At 42.5% G+C, this 20,246-nt stretch overlaps 1 protein-coding gene across 2 annotated transcripts in view; it reads right to left on the reverse strand.

Moving 5' to 3' along the window:
- The window catches only part of LOC149163626 (ABC transporter F family member 5-like), a 294,737-nt gene that overhangs the window by 123,119 nt on the left and 151,372 nt on the right, over nt 1-20,246 (reverse strand). For both annotated transcript variants that reach the window (XM_089431790.1, XM_089431789.1), the window contains exon 5: nt 9,793-9,948. In XM_089431790.1, coding sequence (XP_089287916.1) covers nt 9,793-9,948 — 156 coding nt within the window. The remainder of the gene's footprint in view (nt 1-9,792; nt 9,949-20,246) is intronic.

A 20,246-nucleotide genomic window follows, 5' to 3' on the forward strand; every position in this document is an offset into this window, starting at 1 on the left:
CCTATGCTAGGATGACCGTCATTGATCTAGGATCAATTGGAACTGACTCCGGGTCAGTAAAAGTGGTATGAGACACTCTCTTTTATCTAGAACTGACTTTGGGTCAGTAAGAGTGGTATGAGGCACTCTCTTTTATCTGGGACTGACTTTGGGTCAGTAGAGAATGGTATGATACATTATTGGCCACTTCTTCTTCTTCATAGTTCAGCAGAGCCGAGCAGAGCAGTGCAAAGCAGTGCATTGATGGAAAAGATGTTGAAATTTCTAAGTATTACCCGTTAGAAATTTTATCTGTATTCTCTGGTTTATTTCGCCTACTTGTTTAATTACCAACAAGTTATTTATCCATACAAACACTGAAATAAACACAATACAACCTCGACCATCTACAGATCAACAGCTGAAAGAAATAGACAAACACACAAGGGACACCCTTATTTTTGGACAATCGTCCCCGGAAAAACCCAACTTGGGAAAACCGGTGCCGCAGTTCTAAGGGTTTTTATTATTAAGCAGCTTTTCTGAGTACACTAAGTGCCAAACTGGCTCACCTGACAAAGATAAAAAATCTAGTAGTAATGCCTCTCTTCGGAAGCAGATATTCTGAAAGTCTGCCCCACGAAACCCTCTCGAGCACAATCTGAAGCACTGCACCAGCCCTCCTGGCCTCTGCGTCAGCCTGAAACCCTCTGCGTTAGCCCTCTAAGGCCCTACGCAGCCTCTCTAGCCCTCTGCATCGCTCCTGCAGCCTCTATGTTGACTACTCAGGCCCTTCTGGCCTCTATGCAGTCACTGTTGGCCTCTGCGTGGCTTCCTCTGGATCTGCATCTGCCTCTCTGCTTCTACGCTGGTCTTCCGGGACTATCTCTACCTCTTTGCCTCGTACTCACTGCCCCTCGCTGCAACTCTAATCATGTTGAAGTTTCTAAGTTTACTTAGTTAGAAACCCTCCATGCACTTTATCTGATTTATTCCTACCTACTTGTTATTTTCCTTAACAAGTTATTTACAATGTACATACTGAAAATAAACACTAGTGCATGCTCAACATATTACAAATCAGCAACTAAAAGAAACAGAAACAAACACACCATATGACACCATTATTTTTGGACTAATTTCCCTGGAAAAACCCAATGTGGGAAAACCGGTGCAGCTATCTGAGGGTTTTCTTATTAAGAAATATCAAAATACAATCTGGGTGCCGAAACTAGCCTACCCAACAGAGAATTTCCTTGGCAATAATACCTCTCAGTTTCTAACAAATCTCCTTGCTGAAACCTCAAATAATCCTTCTGGCAGCTACTAAGCACAAATCTGCCCCAGAAACCCCAGTGTCAGCCTCTCTTTGGACTGCGTCAACCCCTCTCTGCCTCACGCTGGCCCTGCGTCACCCCGGATGGGTCTGCGTCAGCCCTGGGATGCCATGCGTCAACCCTCTGGCCCTCTGCGCCAGCAACGCTAGCCTCTCTGAAGCTCTGCGCAGCTCCCAGCTGCCTCTGCGTGGCCCTGCGTGAACCCTGGCTGGCTCTGCGTCACTCTCCCCGGCTACTACACTGCTCTCCCAGCGCTATCTCTGCCTCTCTGTCTCTTTGTACTCAAATGCTCCTCAGTTGCATCTCCAGATCACTAATTCTATCTCTCTTAGCAAACCTCGCTCTAGAGAATAGAATGATTGATCACTCTAGTGTGTTCTCCAAGTGACCTTCAAGCCTCCTCTTATACTTTTCCTGTTGACATATCAACGGCCGAGATTAAGTCCCTAATCAACGGCTAAGATTAGATCTGGCTTGATCCATGTCTTTTGGACCATTCTAACACAGTTTCATATTAACACACTAATATCTCCTGAACTGTTTAGAATTTGCCCAAACCCTTTCTGGGTATTGGAGATCTCATGTGCCCCAACCTCTCCACCAAATTTCGTGGCTAGAGCACATCCGATGCTACCCCAAATCAACACTCTCTCTTAGCGAGGACTGTGCTCTAGCAATACTCCTCACTGAGTATTACTCTGATCATCCGGCATCGGTACCTGTGCTGATGCTAGGTCTTCCTGCCCAACATTCTCTGCACTGTTGCATCTTGTATTGCTGCCCATGGTTCTGTCACTGCCACTGTTGCATCCGTACGACAGCTCCCTCTGCATCCGTGCTGCTACTAGTCCTTTTTCCCAGCACTGCACCTCCTCTCATCATGCTGCATCGTGTTGCCCACTGCTGTACTGCAACTCAGTTACTGAGAAGTAAGTCACTGATCTCCCAATCTGACCCCCCTGTTGGACTAGAGACACCACTGATGCTGAAGCTCCCCCTGCCGCTGACAAGTGCTCCCTCTCTGACCTCTACGTTGCTGCAACAACTTCCTACATCTCGCATCGTTGCACACCTCTCTGTGCCATCATGCACTGGTGCAAAACTCCTGTGCCTCTCGCATTGTTGCAGCGTGCTAGCCTCACACTGTCTCGGGACTCTTGCATTGTAGCTCTCTCTGCCGCTCCATCTGCATCCGTCTCTACCCACATCAGCCATTCCTGCTACTCCTCTTCAGGGCTCCCATAGCAAGGTCTAATCCAAGAGGCTGGGTACCTCGAGGATCCTGCCCCTCATCGCCTGAAGTCCACCTGACTATAGCTCGATGTCTCCCCACTTCTTCTAAAGTGGTGCATGTGCACTCATGGCACAGTGATCGTCTGTCAAAACTTCCTTCTTTGCCCATGCTGGCGTTGCCTTAGTCTCAGAAGACTCTCCCTTACTCTTCTTCCTTGGACACTGGGTCGCACAATGACCTAGCTCCCCATAGTGGAAGCACTTGACCTTGGAGAGATCCTTCTTCCGCTTTTCCTGCTTTCCCTCATATGCTAGGGCAACATCTTCATCTTCCTGCTTGACTTTGATCCCCTTGCTGCTGCTACTCGTCTTCGACTGCCGTCTAATCTCTTCTTGGCGAAGAGCAACCCACATCTCATCCCAAGGTGGAAGTGTCCCTCTGCCCAGTATACTCTGGACAAATACTTCCCAGTCTTCTGAGACAACATTCAAGGTTGTCCCCACCATCAACTCCTGATCCGGCATGGCTCCTATAGCAGTCAACTGATCTCGGATCTCATTCAGTCCTCCGAGGAAGGTGTTAATCGATTCTCCCTTCTTCATCTAATACGACCTCAATTGATTCTCAAGTAACATTCTTCTCTGCACAAAAGTATGTTGGTACAATTTATTGAGGGCCTCCCACATCTCATATGTCGTTTCCTCCTCGGCAATGTGTGGTACTACATGGTCCTTGACCCCGTCAAGGATGATGCTCTTGGCGCTCGCCATTGCCTCCTCGTACTTGTCGTTATCATTGGGGTCGACTGGGATAGCTATAACCTTCAAGGCAAAGTTCTTGACATGATTTCTGTCAAGTATGGATAAGATTTTGGCCTTCCAGACTGCGAAGTTCGACGCTCTGTCCAGTCTATCCTGGTCTCTCACTCCATGTAGTGCCATGATGCTCCTCTACTTCCCTCCTGGAAGTTCTCTATTCGACTCCTCTAAGTCTCTACTTCTCGTCTGGAAGTTCTCTTATGGACTCCCTCTGAGTCTCGATTTCCCTCCTGGAAATTCTTCTGTCGCTGTCAAGATACCCCCTACTCCGATCGTCTTGTGCAACCGCACCACTGATCTGGGTTCCTCGGCTAGAAACCCTCGGTAGCAACTCCTCTTGGCCTTGCTCTGTCAGAACTGTTCTAACTACAGTACCTCACCAGCTCCACTCTGCAATATTCCCACGGCCTTCTAAACCCCAGCAAGTTGAAGGTGAGAGCTCCTAGGCTCTGTGCAATCCCGGCACTAGCAACCCGACCTCCTCAGTCAACTGCGTCAGCCCTCCCAGCTACTGCGTGGCTCTGCGTGAGGCTCCCTTTACCTTCCTTAGCCTTTGCGCTGCCTCTTTCTGGCTCACCCTTGATGACGTAAGCACTGCGTCACCCTTCCCTTGTTGCTTCTCTGCTAGAAACAGCTTCTATTACCTCGGGACAGTTGTTTTCTGTTGCTATTGCTCCGCTCAGCTGATGTCCGTAGTCCTCCTGTGATTTGCAATCACGCTCTGATACCATGTTGAAGTTTCTAAGTTTACGTAGTTAGAAACCTCCATGCACTTTATCTGATTTATTCCTACTTGTTATTTTCCTTAACAAGTTATTTACAATGTAAATACTGAAAATAAACACTAGTGCATGCTCAACATATTACAGATTAACAACTAAAAGAAACAGAAATAAACCACCATATGACACCATTATTTTTGGACTAATGTCCCCGGAAAAACCCAATGTGCGAAAATCGGTGCAGCTATTTGAGGGTTTTCTTATTAAGCAATATCAAAGTAGAATCTGGGTGCTGAAACTGGCCTACCCAGCAGAGAATTTCCTTGGCAGTAATACCTCTCAGTTTCTGACAAATCTTCTGGTTGAAACCTCAGATAATCCTTCTGGCAGCTACTCAGCACAAATCTGCCCTAGAAACCCCAATGTCAACCTCTCTCTAGACTGCGTCAGCCCCTCTCTGCCTCACCCTGGCCCTGCGTCACCCCGGATGGGTCAGCGTCAACCCTCTGGCCCTCTGTGTCAACAATGCTAGCCTCTCTGAGGCTTTGGGCAGCTCCCGGCTGCCTCTGCGTGGCCCTGTGTGAGCCCTGGCTGGCTCTGCGTCACTCTCCCCGACTACTGCAGGAGCTGCCTCTGCGTGGCCCTGTGTGAGCCCTGGCTGGCTCTGCATCACTCTCCCCGACTACTACACTCCTCTCTCGGCACTATCTCTGCCTCTCTGTCTCTCTGTACTCAAATGCTCCTCAGTTGCATCTCCCGATCACTAATTCTATCTCTCTTAGCAAACCCCGCTCTAGAGAACAGAATGACTAATCACTCTGGTGTGTTCTCCATGTGACCCTCAAGCCTCCTCTTATACTTTTTCTCTTGACATATCAACGGCCGAGATTAAATCCCTAATCAATGGCTAAGATTAGATCTGGTTTGATCCATGTCTTTTGGACCATTCTAACACAGTTTCATATTAATACACATTAATATTTTATTTTCCCTAAGTTTAGACTTAGGGACTCCATTAAAAATATTAATTATTTTAATATCTCCTGAACTGTTTAGAATCTGCCCAAACTCTTTCTGGATATTGGAGATCTCATGTGCCCCAACCTCTCCACCAAATTTCGTGGCTAGAGTACATCCGATGCTACCCCAAATCAACATATCACTGGTTCGATTTCTCTTAGCAAACCCCACTCTAGAAAATCGCACTGATTGATCACTCTAGTGTATCTCCAACTGACCCTCAAGCCTCCTCTTATACTTTTTCTATTGAGTCTTCAACGGCTGAGATTACATCTCTAATCAATGGCTAAGATTAGATTTGGCTTGATCCATGTCCTTTATAACTTTCTAAGCCAGTTATATAATAATACCCATTAATATTTTTATTTTTCTAAGTTTAGACTTAGGAACCCAATAAAAATATTAATTATTTTAATATCTCCTTCACCGGGTAGAATTTTCCCAAACCATTTCTCGGTCTTGGAGATCTCATGTGCTTTAGCCTCTTAGCCAATTTTCAAGGCTAGAGCACATCCAATGCTACCCCAAATCAACACTCCCTCTTAGCGAGGAATGTGCTCTAGTAATACTCCACCACTGAGCATCACCCTGATTATACAGCACCGGTACCTGTGTTGATGCTAGGCCTTCTTGCCCAACATCCTCTACACTGCTGCATCTTGTACCATTGCCCATGGCCCTACCACTGCCACTGCTACATCTGTATTGATCTGGGGTAGCATCGGATGTGCTCTAGCCATGAAAATTGGTGTAGAGGTTAAAGCACATGAGATCTCCAAGACCCATAAATGTTTTGGGCAGATTCTACCCAGTTTAGGAGATATTAAAATAATTAATATTTTTAATGGAGTTCCTAAGTCTAAACTTAGGAAAACTAAAATATTAATGGGTATTAATATAAAACTGGGTTAGAAGGTTCCAAAAGACATGGATCAAGCCAAATCTAATCTTAGCCGTTGATTAGAGATGTAATCTCGGTCGTTGAAGGACCAATAGGAAAAGTGTAAGAGGAGGCTTGAGGGTCAGTTGGAGAACACACCAGAGTGATCAGTGATTCGATTTTCTAGAGCGAAGTTTGCTAAGAAAAGTCGAATCAGTGATCAGTTTGCAGCGAGGGGCAGTGAGTACAAGACAGAGGCAGAGATAGTGCCGGAAAACCAACGCACAGGCAGAGAGGCAGACATAGAAGCCAGAGGGAGCCACGCAGAGGCTAGCAGAAGCCAGAAGGGCCTACGTCATCCACGCAGAGGCTGCAAGAGTGACACAAAGGGCTGTAGAGGCTGCACAGTGCCTTAGAGGGCTAACGCAGAGGGTTTTGAGGCTGACGCAAAGGCCAAGAGGGCTGACGCAATGCTTTAGTTGTGCTAGAGAGGGTTTTGTGGGGCAGATTTTCTAAATATCTACTTCCGAATAGAAGTATTACTGTCAGATTATTTTTTCTGTCGGGTGAGCCGGTTTGGCACCTAGTTGTACTCAAGGATAGACTGCATAATAAAATAACCTCATAATTGTTGCACCGATTTTCCCAAGTTGGGTTTTTCCAGGGACGAGTTGTCTAAAAATAATAGTGTCACTTGTGTGTTTGCCATTTCTTTCAGTTGTTGATCTGTAGATGGTTGAGACTGTATTGTGTTTATTGCGATGTTTATATGTTTATATAACTTGTTCGTAATTAACAAGTAGGAGAAATAAACCGAGAATATAGATAAAATTTCTAACAGGTAATACTTAGAAATTTCAACATGGTTGCAAATCACAGGAGAGATGAAGGCACCAGTTGAAGCAGAGCATTTGCAGCAGAAACAGTTGTCCCGAGTGACAGAAGTTGTTCCTAGCAGAAAGCAGCAGAGAAGGGTTGACACAGAGGGACTGCATCATCAGTTCGAGCCAAAGAGAGGTCAGCGCAGAGGCTAAGGAGGGCAGAAAAAGGCTCACGAAGAGCCACGCAGAGACCAGGAGGGTTGATGCAGTTGGCTTGGGGAGCATTTCAGCCAGTGTCAGGATTGCGCAGAGCCTAGAGGCTCAGTCCTTCGGTTGCTGGGGCTTAGGAAGCTGTGGGCAGTTTGCGAGGAGTGAAGCTGGTGGGGTGTTGTTGCTGCCGAGACAAAACAATACCTAACAGGCAAAACCAAGGTAGAGGGAGTCGCTACTGAGGCGGATTTCTAGCCAAGGAATCCGGATCAATGTTGCAGGTGCATAGGAGATCAGAGAGGTGTGACTCGACGGTTGGCAGGCGGATTTCCAGGAGGGAAATCGAGACTCAGAGGGAGTCTAGCAGAGAACTTCCAGACGGGAAGTAGAGACTCAGAGGGAGTCTAGCAGAGAACTTCCAGACGGGAAGTAGAGACTCAGAGGGAGTCGAAGGGAGAACTTCCGGACAAGAAGTAGAGACTCAGAGGGAGTCGAAGAGAAAAATTCCAGAGGGAAGTAGAGACTCGGAGGAGTCGAAAGGAAGAGCAGAGAGATGGCCATGAATGGACTAAGGGATCAGGACAAGCTGGACAGGGCATCCAACTTTGTGGTTTGGAAGGCCAGGATCCTGTCCATTCTAGATAGACATCACATCAAGGCCTTCGCCTTGAGAACAGTGGCTATCTCAGTTGACCCGTCTAACAATGAAAAGTACGAGGAGGCAATGGCCAAGGCGAAATGCATTATCCTTGATGGGGTCAAGGATAATGTGGTCCAACATATTGCCAAGAAGGAGACGGCAAAGGAAATGTGGGACACCTTGAAGACGTTGTACCAGCATACTTCCATGCAGAGGAAAATGCTACTTGAGAATCAGCTGCGGTCATACCAGATGCAGAAGGGGGAGCAGATAGATCACTTCCTCGGTAGATTGAAGGAGATTCGGGACCAACTAACTTCCATAGGGGCCACACCAGATCAGGAGTTGATGGTGAGGACCGACCTACACACAGTCTTTGTGGAGTGGGAGACATTTGTCCAGAGCATTCTAGGCAGGGTGAATCTTCCAGATTGGGAAGAATTGTGGGCAGCTCTTCGCCAAGAAGAGATCAGATGGCTGTCCAAGACGGGAAGTAGAAGCAAAGGAGTCTGGATCAAGAAGGAAGAAGAAGAGAATGCAGCTCTGGCATCTGTAGGGAAGCAGGAGAAGAGGAAGAGGACCTCTCCAAGGTTAAGTGCTTAAACTGTGGGGAACTGGGTCATTATGCGAACCAGTGTCCGAGGAAGAAGAACAAGGGAGAGGCATCTGACTCCAAGGCAGTGCCAGCGAAGGCAGAAAAGGAGGTAGAGGAGGATGACGATTGTGCCATGAGTGCTCATGTACCTCTAGAGAAGAGGTGGGGAGACATCGAGCTATAGTCAGGAAGACTCCATGCAATAAGGGGCAGGATCCTTGAGGTACCCAACCTCTTGGATTATACCTTGCTACGGGAGCCCCGAAGAGAGAGTAGCAGAACTGGCGGATGTCTGTGGGAACGGATGTGGATGAAGCGGCAGAGAGTGCTACAGTGCAGTAGTCCCGAGCAGCGTAGAGCTAGCAGGCTGCAACAGTGCGAGACGCATAGAGGAGGTTGCAACAGTGCAGGATGGCACAGAGAGATTTGCAACGATGTGAGAGGCAGGGAGTTGTTGCAACAGCGCAGAGGCAGTAGAGGGAGCACGTGATAGCAGCAGAGAGAGCTTCAGCATCGGGAGTGTTTCTAGCCTGACAGGAATGTCAATAGTTGGGTGGATCAGTTACTTACTTCTCAATAACTGAGTTGCAGTGCAATAGCATGATGTAGCATGATGAGAGGGGGTTGTAGTGCAGATGCAGTGTTGGGAGAAAGAACCAACAGCAGCACGGATGCAAAGGGAGCTTCCGTATGGATGTAGCAGTAGCAGTGGCAGAGCCATGGGCAGCAGTACAAGATGCAGCAGTGCAGAGGATGTTGGGCGGAGAGGCCTAGCATCAGCACAGGGACCGGTGCCGTATAATCAGAATGATGCTTGTAAATCATCAATTCATATTTCAATATAATGCATATTTAATTTATAGAACCTCATGTGATATAATTCGTGGCACATTATGATTAAAGCTATTGCTACATATATAGACTATCTTGAAATTGGGGGTAAGATAGATATGCTGGCACTCCTGGACTTTGGGAGGGGTAATCTGTATAATTGCAGCCTAACTCATAGATTCGAATACTTTGATGTACTGTTCTGTGCAGTTATATAATATGACGTGCATTTTCAAAAAATAGAATATAAAGAAAGAAAAAAATTAATAAATTCTTAGACTCTTCTACCTTAACAATAGTTATAAAATATGCTCTTAATAAAACAGGTTATTCTAAATATAGACATTTCAATCTAGAGAATGTAATACATTTCAAATAGTCAGTTCCTTCTAGTCAAGATTGACTGATCAAGGACTGGTGGACAGAGTCATTCAGAACTCAGGTATTTGACATAAAAAACCAGCTCACCAAGTTATTTTCTACAAATGAAGTATATGATAATCTGAATCATTTAGGTCAGGATGTATTTATTATTTATTACAAAGTTGGTATTTATAAGCCATATTTAACGTCTTAAACTGGAGAAAACATAGCCAAAAAGAAAATCAAGTGTGCACACTGTAAACATCTAGATAGAGACCAATGCATCAATCTGTCCATTATAACAAATAGAAAATCTTAAAAGTCACATCTGCTTTCCTGTACCTTTTCACCGCCACTGAGAAAAGCAACCTTCCTATTTAGCATGTCTGCCTTGAAGTTGCACCGACCTAATAGGCCCTTTATATCATCAACTCTCCAATTCTCCGCAGCCATTTCAACCGTCTCTAGGACAGTCCTGTCCAAATCTAATACTTCTGCCTGTGACAACAAACATGGCAATCAATTAACCATTACATTGCTAAAATGACATTATAAAAGAAGAGTATACTGGAAGATCTCTCTGTGTGTATACATTATCATCAGACACCCATGGGATCTGGTTGATGAATTTACTACGAATAGGATAGGCTCACTAAAATTCCACGAGGTGCATATGGTTAGCAAGCACTTGTTAGACTCAAGAAAAGAGAAGTAAAGTTAACAGCTTGACCTCAATTACTCATCCCTTCCTCTTGTCTTTAAATAAGTAATAATGCCCTTCAATGGAAGTAGTAAGTCTGAAACCTTGCACACTTGAACAAGATTCCAGTCCCAGAGGAAACACTGTATGGGAAACTAACATCCTTAAGCATCTTCAGGTACATTTTGGAGTTATTTTCCTTCAGCAGTAGTGCAGTGTTCTTACGCTGTTGAAGCATCTGGAATGATATGTACTAGAGTGTTCCCTATAGAGATTCGAAGTATCTAACCAGGCTAGTTGGTTGCTAATAAAGGAGTAAAAATCATGCTAGGGACTGCCAGAAAACATACACAACTATAACAATAGCTAGCTGAAAAAATAACACAGGCTTAACTGGTTACAAAAACATTCTCAAGGACCAGATAATACAGAGCAAAGTCATTTGCAAATATAATTAGTTAACGGGCATGTAATGCAAATTGAAAATCCATTGGGAAATCAAGCCTACACCGTGCTAGTAAACTAAACCTCAAGACTTCAAAAATATATATATATATTTCTGATGTGTTCCACAAAAATCTGGAGACAGACGAAGCTCTAAACTATCAATTAGGTACCTAGTGAATGCAATCAAAAGAAACAGCCTTTTTGAGTTGAAACAAATCCAAAAGGTCTATCTACAAAGCAATGACCATGAAAGAAGTATAAAAGACTGAATGTGAGTAAAAAAATATGATTTGCAGTGTGATATTCCTCATGGTACTGTGAGATATTTGTTGACCAGAATCCAACATTATAGTTCTTAACCCTACATCATAGTATCCTTGATCCAAGTGTAAGGCCATTTGCCACTTGTTTTAAATCTTAAATTTTATTAATGATATCCCAAAACACCAAGTTATATCCTTGTTGCAAAACGTTGCTGAAAAGAGTTTAATGTATTGACCTAGACTCCCATTGTTGTAGAGTAACAACCTGTGTAATAGACCAAGTTAAAGAGGTATCCCTGTTGGAAATACTGAGAGCAGAGTGAATCAGTATTTCTTATCAATTAGTATTTTTAATCTTTCCTACACATTCAGATTACTCAGAGCATAAACATCACATAAAACCATCACATGTCTAGTACACAGGAATGGCTCAACAATAAGCTCAGTTACGTACATTTACCAGGTAAACCTGGAAGGAAGTGCAAGACTCCCAAGTCTGAAGATATGCAGACTAATCCTGCAGGAGTCTTCAGTCACCTTTACTATCAATAAAACCCTGCTGCTCCACAACTGCTGCCCACTTCAACTGCCACTGCTGCTACTCTCTCTTTCTTCTGTCCTCACTACCTGCCGCTATACTTACTGTCTGCAACCACTGTGTTTGCTGCTACCGTTGTCACATCTGTTTCAACCTGTCCTCAATTCCAACTGTACTGTTGTCAACATTCTACAGCCACCTCTGCACTTCACACTTCTCACTGCTGCGCTAACATCCACTGGTGCCACTATATGCTGCTCACTGCTGCCATCACCACTGCTGCTGCTACAAACACCCCAGTCACTGTCCAATCAAGGGTTACAAAAGCACTGTCAACTATGCCAAGGTTATGGTATTTCAAGTATACTGTCATGATACACCCTGCCACATTAGGAGTGACTGCCTAGGGTTTCTAATACTGTCCATACATTCTGTCCAAACACCATTCCATATAATAATGTTACAATTTTGAGATTGCTACAAGCTCACTGTTCATGCAGTTTTCAAAAAACAGTCACATCATTCTGCCTTCATCATCACAGCACTTCAAATACTACGAACTCCAGGTGTAGTAGTGATGAGCAATCTTTCTCCAAGCCCTAGATATCCTCTGACAATTGAGAAGTTTTACACCTTAGGCTCATCACTGAAGATTGATCTCTGCAACATAAACCTAGTTGCAACAATCATGTGACCCTCTTCCAGATCACCGTTGTATTCAGCATGAAACCCTTACTATTACAATGTGGTGACAGTCAATACAGACCTTCAGCACATGGATTAGAGTTATGCTCCTAATCTTCAATAAAGGAATGTGATTATAGCTACAATTTTAAGTGCTTATGACAGTGCTATATATATAATCCATCAGCAATATTGGATATTACAGAGGCTATGAGGTGACTGCAACACGTTAAGAGCCCTATACTGTCAAGCTCACTATGAAGTGTTGTTGCCATTGTAGAGTGCCACTGTCGATGCTATATCAGTACCAAGTCATACACTGTTGCAAACTTATCATCTCAACAAGGATTAATCTTAGGCTAGTATCAAGATTATAACAGCCTCTGTCAACAAGGTCACTGTTCAAAACATTTTACAGCTGAACCAGGGAACTAGGCTCATATCTGATAACACATTAGCAATGTCAATGCACAGGTCTTGGCTTTAGCAAATTCTGAGTTAATAAGCCTTCAAGCTGGCTCAGTTTCCTTCCACGGAATAATGCCACAGTCAAGAGATCATTTAATATATATGACAGGATCACATGGCTCCAACTTTTAATAAGCTATAATCATCACAACAAACTAGCCACCTTTCAACTCCAATTATTATGCAACAAATCAAACTCTGGCAGATAGTTTGACCACTACAAGTTCTGGACAGAGTTTTCATCAGCAGATCACTATAGTTACCCTTCACATACTTTTTTAGTGCAAACCACAGAATTTAATTGGGATTACGTAGTGTGAAAATTCTATCACTGCAGCAACTGATTTACTTTTCCTACTTATTCAACAATAAGTTATTTATGAAATCACTTTAATAAACATTAAAATAAATACTGCTGCAGATATCACACCGTAATACAGAAACAAACATATGCACAAGAATCAACACATTGACACAGATATTTTGGACAACGGTCCTCGGAAAAACCCAATGTGGGAAAACCGGTGCAGCAAGGGAGGATTTATTATTCAGCAATTCTTCAGTACAACAGGGTGCCAAACTGGCTTACCCACAGAGAGAAAAATTCTCCAACACTTCTCCCAATCCCAACGTCAGCCCGGCTGACCTCTACGTGGCTCTCAGACCCTCTACGTTAACCCCTGCTTGACTGCGTCAGCCCTGGACCTCTTTGTGTCACCCACGCAAGCCCAGTTAGTGACTGCGCAGTCTCTTGTGGCCTCTACATCTGCCTGAAGTGCCCTGCGTCTGCCTCAGCGTTGATCTCGTCTCTATGTTCCGTACTTGCTACCTCCTGACTACTCACCAAACCATTGGTTCAATTTCTCAGTTAACCCCGCTCCAGAAACTGAACTGACTGGTCTCCCCCAGTGTGTTCTCCAAGTGACCCTCAAGCCTCCTCTTATACTTTTCTCATTGACAAATCAACGGTCGAGATTAAGTCCCTAATCAACGGCTAAGATTAGATCGGGCTTGATCCATGACTTTTGGACCATTATAACACAGTTTTATATTAATTCACATTAATATTTTTTTTTCCCTAAGTTTAGACTTAGGGACTTCATTAAAAATATTAATTATTTTAATATCTCCCAAACTATTTAAAATCTGCTCAAACCCTTTCTGGGTATTGGAAATCTCATGTTCCTTAGCCTCTCAACCAAGTTTCGTGGCTAGAGCACATCCGATGATACCTCAAATCAACACGTAGGCTTCAGATCTCAAGCTTTAATGACAATGCGATTTGGATTTCTCACAAGGTTGTTTTATGGTCCGCTTCAAGTTATTGTAATAGATTTATACAAGGCAGAAGTGTTCCTCAACTGAAGTAATATTGCACGCTATTGAGGCTTGACATCAACGCAAAGCTTGTGCCACAGAATTGTCAAAGCAAACTTTGAGAGGGCCAAGAGGAATAGGATTGCCTAGTGTTGATGATGTTAGCCCTAAGGAAGCACCTTCAACCATGTGAATTGCTAGAATTTGATGTTTCAAGGCTCAAAAGGTGGAATGACTTCCAACCAGCTTGATGCTCGTGCCCTAATTGAATTTGGCCTCAAACCCTAACCCTAGCAGCTTGCCTTGAAGGGCTGAAATTTTATGAGAAAAAAAAAGGGTGAAGTTTTATGATTTTTGACCATCAATATGGATGCCAATGCCTTCTATCTACTTGATCGATGGAGTCTTGGGATTTTAACCATGGAAATATCAAATTCGTGAATGGAGTAAGGGGGAAAACCCTAGATATTCACTTGCTAACCCTAACTATCACTTTATGAATGGACAACTTGGCTAGAGAAAAGTTCTCTAGGAGGTTCTCCAAGGAGTCCAAGGATACAAATTAAAGCATGAAAAAATTCACCAATTATATCATATAAACATAAGCATTAGACATGAAACATAGAAATCCTAGTAATATTCATTAGATGCACCATGCAATAATCATTAAAGATATTCATTAAAAAGTGCTCACAAGGTATCCAAGAACTTATCCCAAAATGACCTCTCCACATAAAGCACTAGTTTCCAATAGCCAGATATCCACATAAGATCACACGCTGTCAAAGTAACAGAGTACAATAGCTAGGTCGAAATCTCTAAGTGATGTTGAGTTCTCCACAAGTGATGATGAAGAAATGAAATAAGTGACTCTCTATTTAAATGAGATCTACCTCTTTAAGTTTATAACTTAAAGCCCCTACACAAGTTTAATTTTTGAGTGGACAAAAGGTAGATTAGGGTTACATGTGAAATTTTTAAACTATTGTAGCAAATAGAAATTATTCTTCTAATTGATTAAAATTAAGTGTAGTTTATTTGCTGCGGAAAATAACAAATAAAATCACAACTACAATTTTCACCATAAAAGTGCTATGGAAAATAAAATGTGTTAGCCTCACTCTCACATTAAAAACAATTCTAAGTCCAAATAATTAAATTAATTAAAATCATGAAAGTTAGGATTTAATCCTACTTTTCTAGATTGAGTTTGTTCCTCATGGTTAGGAGTCAATTTAGGCTTAGTTGGTTGAGAGCTTCTCTCCAACTAGTTAGGCTCCTAGATTAGTGTGTTGTTGAGATAATTTCTCAACCATAGTGTCGAAGATAGACGTACTATCTTGAGACCAACTTCCTCATGTATTTATTTGTACTATTATCATTTTTTGTACATTGGATTGATTAATAATGAGAATGTGAGGAATGTTGTAAGGCTGAGGCCTTTTCCGCCATGTCTGGTTTTTCTATATTTCTACTATTTATTTTATTGAGTGTATTATTAGTGTATTAGTTTTCTTCAAAATGCTGGAAACTGAGAAAATGCTAGCACACACACAATAAAATTGACACAGTTATTTTTGGACAAATGTCCCTGGAAAAACCCAATGCGAGGAAACCAGTGCAGCAGATGAGGTTTTTATTATTATTATGCAGCAGCAAATCTGAGTACAACAAAATGGATGCCAAACTGGAAATCCTCTCCAAGGAAAATACTGGCAAAATTATTGAGGGAATTTTACCCTTCTCCACAAGCAATCCCAACCTGATCTGACCCCACAATTAGCTCCAACTCAGCTCTGCATCAACCTCTGTGCAGGCTGAATTTCGCACTATCTGGAACTGCCTCTGTGTGCTCGTATCTGACTGCCTTTGCCTCTACCTCTGAGATAAATTCACTGGCCCTATAGAAAAAATTATTGGCTATCAACAACTAAATCAACCTCCTACTGGGTTGAATCAAATTGCCTCTCTTAGTCTCTGCGCAAGCCCCTGCAAAGCCTCCTGTGGATAACTTCGACCTCCCTCAGTTGACTCTTCTGGCACTAGAAAATTCCTTCAGAATCTTGCTACTCATCTCCCTCTCAGCTCTGCTTCCTTCTGGCTCGAACTCTTCTCCCTACTCGACTTCTGCAACTCAGTAGCTCGATCTACCAAGGAAACTCGCTATTATGATGTGTCTTGCTCCAACCCCATTGACCACCTCTTATAATCTCTCATTGGGTCACCAACAACCATGATTAAATCCTTATCAACAGCTAAGATAATGTCTGAGTCAATCCATGTGAGTTTCTAGAAAAATCTCACCTTTCTCAATTAATTTATGTTAATTAATCACTTTTCCTAAGTTAGACTTAGGAAGAATTTAATTATTGACTAATTAACTTAATTGAGCCATCTCTAGATGTTTTCTCCTGAAACTTTTTCTGGGTTTTGGATTTCTTGTGTTCCTTAGCCTCTCTGACCAAAGTCGAGACTATAGCACTATGTTGTAGGAAACGTAGGGCAAGGGGGCGTTTCCGTACAGAAACGAGTACGAAATGCTGAAACGCGTGTGGTATGGCCCTGAAACGTGTTTCAGGCCGTACTGCCACGTTTCACGAAACTGAAACGTGGCCAATACGGCCTGAAACGTGTTTCAGGGCCGTACGACTCACGTTTCAGCTTTTTACTTGTGTTTTTTTTTAATTTAATTTGTTTTTTAATTTATTTTTAGGTTATCCTAGTGACTTCTAGTTGTTTCTAGATGCCTGTCTAAAGTTATAAAAGTGAACTTTTGCCCTAGTGTTGATATGCAGTTCATGGTAATGTTTAAGCCTTTTACTTAAATTTTTAACATTACCATGAAATGACTCAGGATGTTTGAGAGTGGTTTCGCCCTCATTGGATTTCATATGGAGAAAGTAGAATTTTAGATCTCACTCAAAATCCAGTAGACTTATCTATTTTTCAAGATTTTAGGATTGGGGGGATTGCGATGTTTCCATTGGATTTTATCATGTACTAGGGTATGGAACTTGTATTTAATCAAATGACCAAGCCCTCTATGCAGGGGAGACTCCCAATAATCAAGAGCATGTAGGATACTAGGGTATGAAACTTGTATTTAATCAAGAGCACTAAGGTCGTTCGACTATGTAGGAGGAGACTCCCAATCAAGCACGAGACAAGAAATTAGAAATTTCTCGTGGCTGATTTTGGATATTTCTATTTTCATTATGTGATCATTCATGAGTAAATGTGATGTAAATTTAGAGACTTATAGTTTATGCATTGACAATTGACAATTTTATCATAATGTAATAAATTAGAATGTATCATATATGCTTTATGATTGCACATATTTCTTAAATGTCCTAATATATATATATATATATATATATATATATATATATATATATATATATTCGCGTTTCCCCGTTTCGTGCAACCTAGCTATAACACCTATCCAATGCTACAAAACTACCACTCCCTCTTAGCGAGAAAGGTGTTCTACCATACTCTCTATCTCATAAGATCCTCCCATACATGTTATCGATGTCTAACAACTGTGACAATCTGTCACTGCCCACCAACTACTGCACAACTCTGATTCATCTACTACTCTGAGTTGAAGCAATCCTTGCATCTGCATTGTTGTTGACACTGCACTGTACACCCTATACTGCTTCTAACCCTGCATCGTGCTGCAATTGTTCTCATGTTGTTGCTGTTGTTGCAACTATTGCAACTAAAAACTAAACTCAAAATCAACTATGTCTCTCTAATGACTCTACAACCATCTCCTAAGTCTCTGGCTGCTACTAGCCTCTGCTTTATCCACTGAGTAACTGTCTGTGCTAAAATTGCACTACGCCCCTCAGCATCTCACTGCTACTAGTACTGCAATTGTCCCTTAAGAACTGATTGAGCCATTTTGACACTGATCCAACTGCTACTAAATACTGTGGGCCCTTGTAGCAAGGGTAATGATCCATGAGGAAACACCTGTGCAATGCTATCCTCCTTGGACCCTGCCCAAAACTCTACAACTCTGGTGACTAGAGTTCAATGTCACCCCACTTCTCTCCTAGAGGTATAGCTGCATATAATGTGAATTCATCCTCCAATCTAGAAGACAAATTGACGATCTTTGCCAAAGTTGTTTCCTACTCCTGCTTCTCCTTCTTGTCCTTCTTCCTCTAAGGACACTGAGTGTTGTAGTGACTGAACTCACCACAACTAAAACATTTGATCTTCAACAAATCCTTTTTCTTCTTTTCTCCTCCTTGTGAGCCTTGTCCTTGACTGGGACCTTCCTTTGCCTTTCCCTTTGACGCAAGGGCTACATTCTCCTCATCCTTTGACACTTTTTAGTCCTTTGTTATTGTTGCCACTAAGATTATTCTTGACTAGAGTGTTAATTTCTAGTAGCATCGGATGTGTCTTAGCCTCAAAATTTGCAGGGAGGCCTGGTCACATGTATTCCACAATACTCAGAAATCATTTTGGGAAATTTCACCCAGAGACAATTTTATTAAATAATTAATTATTTTTAATGAGTGCCTAAGTCTAAACTTAGAAAATTAAAATAATTAAAGAGTATTAATCAAACTAAGGGTGAAACTTCTAGAAGAAGACGAAGATCGAGTCCAAATGATCTGAGTCATTGATTAAAATCTAATCTGGGCCGTTGATTACTCAATTGAAGGATTATAAGAAGGATTTCGATGGGCATTTGGAAAATACATCGGAGAGAGATCAAGAGATTGAATTTCTCATAGAGGGCAGTGCAGCAGTTGCTAGAGAATTGATTGAGGAGATTTCTTGCAGTGACAGGCAGGGATAGTTCCGGAGGGAGATTTACTGATCCGAGAATACATCGCAGAGGAGGCAGAGAGATCTGGAAGAGGCAGCGCAAAGGCTACGTTGCGCAACATAAGCTCATGCAGAGGCAGCACAGAGCTTCAGAGGGAGTCTGAAATTCAGTTGGGAAGTCGAGTTCTTGAGTCAGAAGCTGGGTGTGAGACCAGAGAGACAGAGGAACGAAGCTCCAGACAGCAGGAGATCCGGGAAGAGGTGACGCAGATCCCCAGAGAGGTTGACGCAGAACTGCGTAGGCTGATGCAGTAGTTGCGCAGAGCCAGCGTGGGGCTAGCCATCCAGGGCCTGGATCAGTGTCGGATCGCCAGTGATAGTGTGAGGTATTTCTCACTAATCTTCTGCCAGTCAGATTCTCTGTATTGGATAGCCAGCAAGGCATCCAAAGATTGTATTCAGAAAACTACTGCTTAATAATACAAACCCTCAGCTGCTGCATCGGTTTTCCTGCATTGGGTTTTTCCAGGGACATTTGTCCAAAAATAACGGTGTCATGTGTTGTGTATTTCTTTCTTGCTCAGTTTCTTGTTTCCGCATTTAATTTAATTGGTGAAGGTTGCAGTGTATTAGTTTCGATATTTGTTGTAGGATGCAGTAAATAATTTGTTCAATAATTTAACAAATAGAAGAAACTTAATCAGTTGCTGCAGTAGAAATTTGGGTTTCCAAATTTTCACATGGTATTAGAGTGCATGTGAAGCAAGAGAGCAAAGACAGAAGAGCCCAGCGCTGGAGAGAAGGAGGAAAGTCGAAGTGTTAGGAAATCAACTCACAAAAAGATAGAAAATATAGATCAACGCCTTAGAATTCAGCCTCTTCGAGGGGGCAACCTCCTTTACATTACACAAATAAACAATTCTTGGATGATACAAATGACTAAACCTCCCTTCTATATATAGGAGTCTAAGGGGTTACAATATAATCAAAACGACATAACAATAATAACATAAGGGCACAAAAATAACAATAGTGGGTTTCAATGGGGCATACTAATAACACTATGGGGACAATAGGGGCACAATAATAACAATAGGGGATACAATGACAATAGTAAAGGGGGAATCACTAGTATTATAGGGGCCTAACATGCCCCTCTCCTTCCGAAAAGCGTTGTCCTCAACGCTTGAGTAGTTCTAGATGCTTCTGTATAAAATTCTCATCCTCCCATGTGGAATCTTCAGTGGATAAGTTCTTCCACTTGATGAGATACTCCGAAATTGATCGATTTCGTCGTTGTCGAGTTCTTTCTATGACTGCTTCCGGTTCCAATATGATTTTTCCTTCCTCGTCAAGTTCTGGCAATATTGTTTGAACTGGGAGCTTGTCACCTATAACTTTCTTTAAACATGAAACATGGAAAACTAGGTGCACTTGGGAAGCTGCAGGAAGATCCAATTTGTATGCCATAGTACCAATCTTTTGCAACACCTTGTACGGACCATAATACTTTGGTGATAATTTATTATCCTTCTTAGCTTGCTTGAGGGACATTTGTTATATGGTTGTAGCCGTAGGAATACCC

This window comes from Pinus tabuliformis, chromosome 5_1, assembly GCF_031772625.1.
Source record: "Pinus tabuliformis cultivar Carrire ecotype Pingquan chromosome 5_1, CPIR1, whole genome shotgun sequence".
Classification (NCBI taxonomy): domain Eukaryota; kingdom Viridiplantae; phylum Streptophyta; class Pinopsida; order Pinales; family Pinaceae; genus Pinus; species Pinus tabuliformis.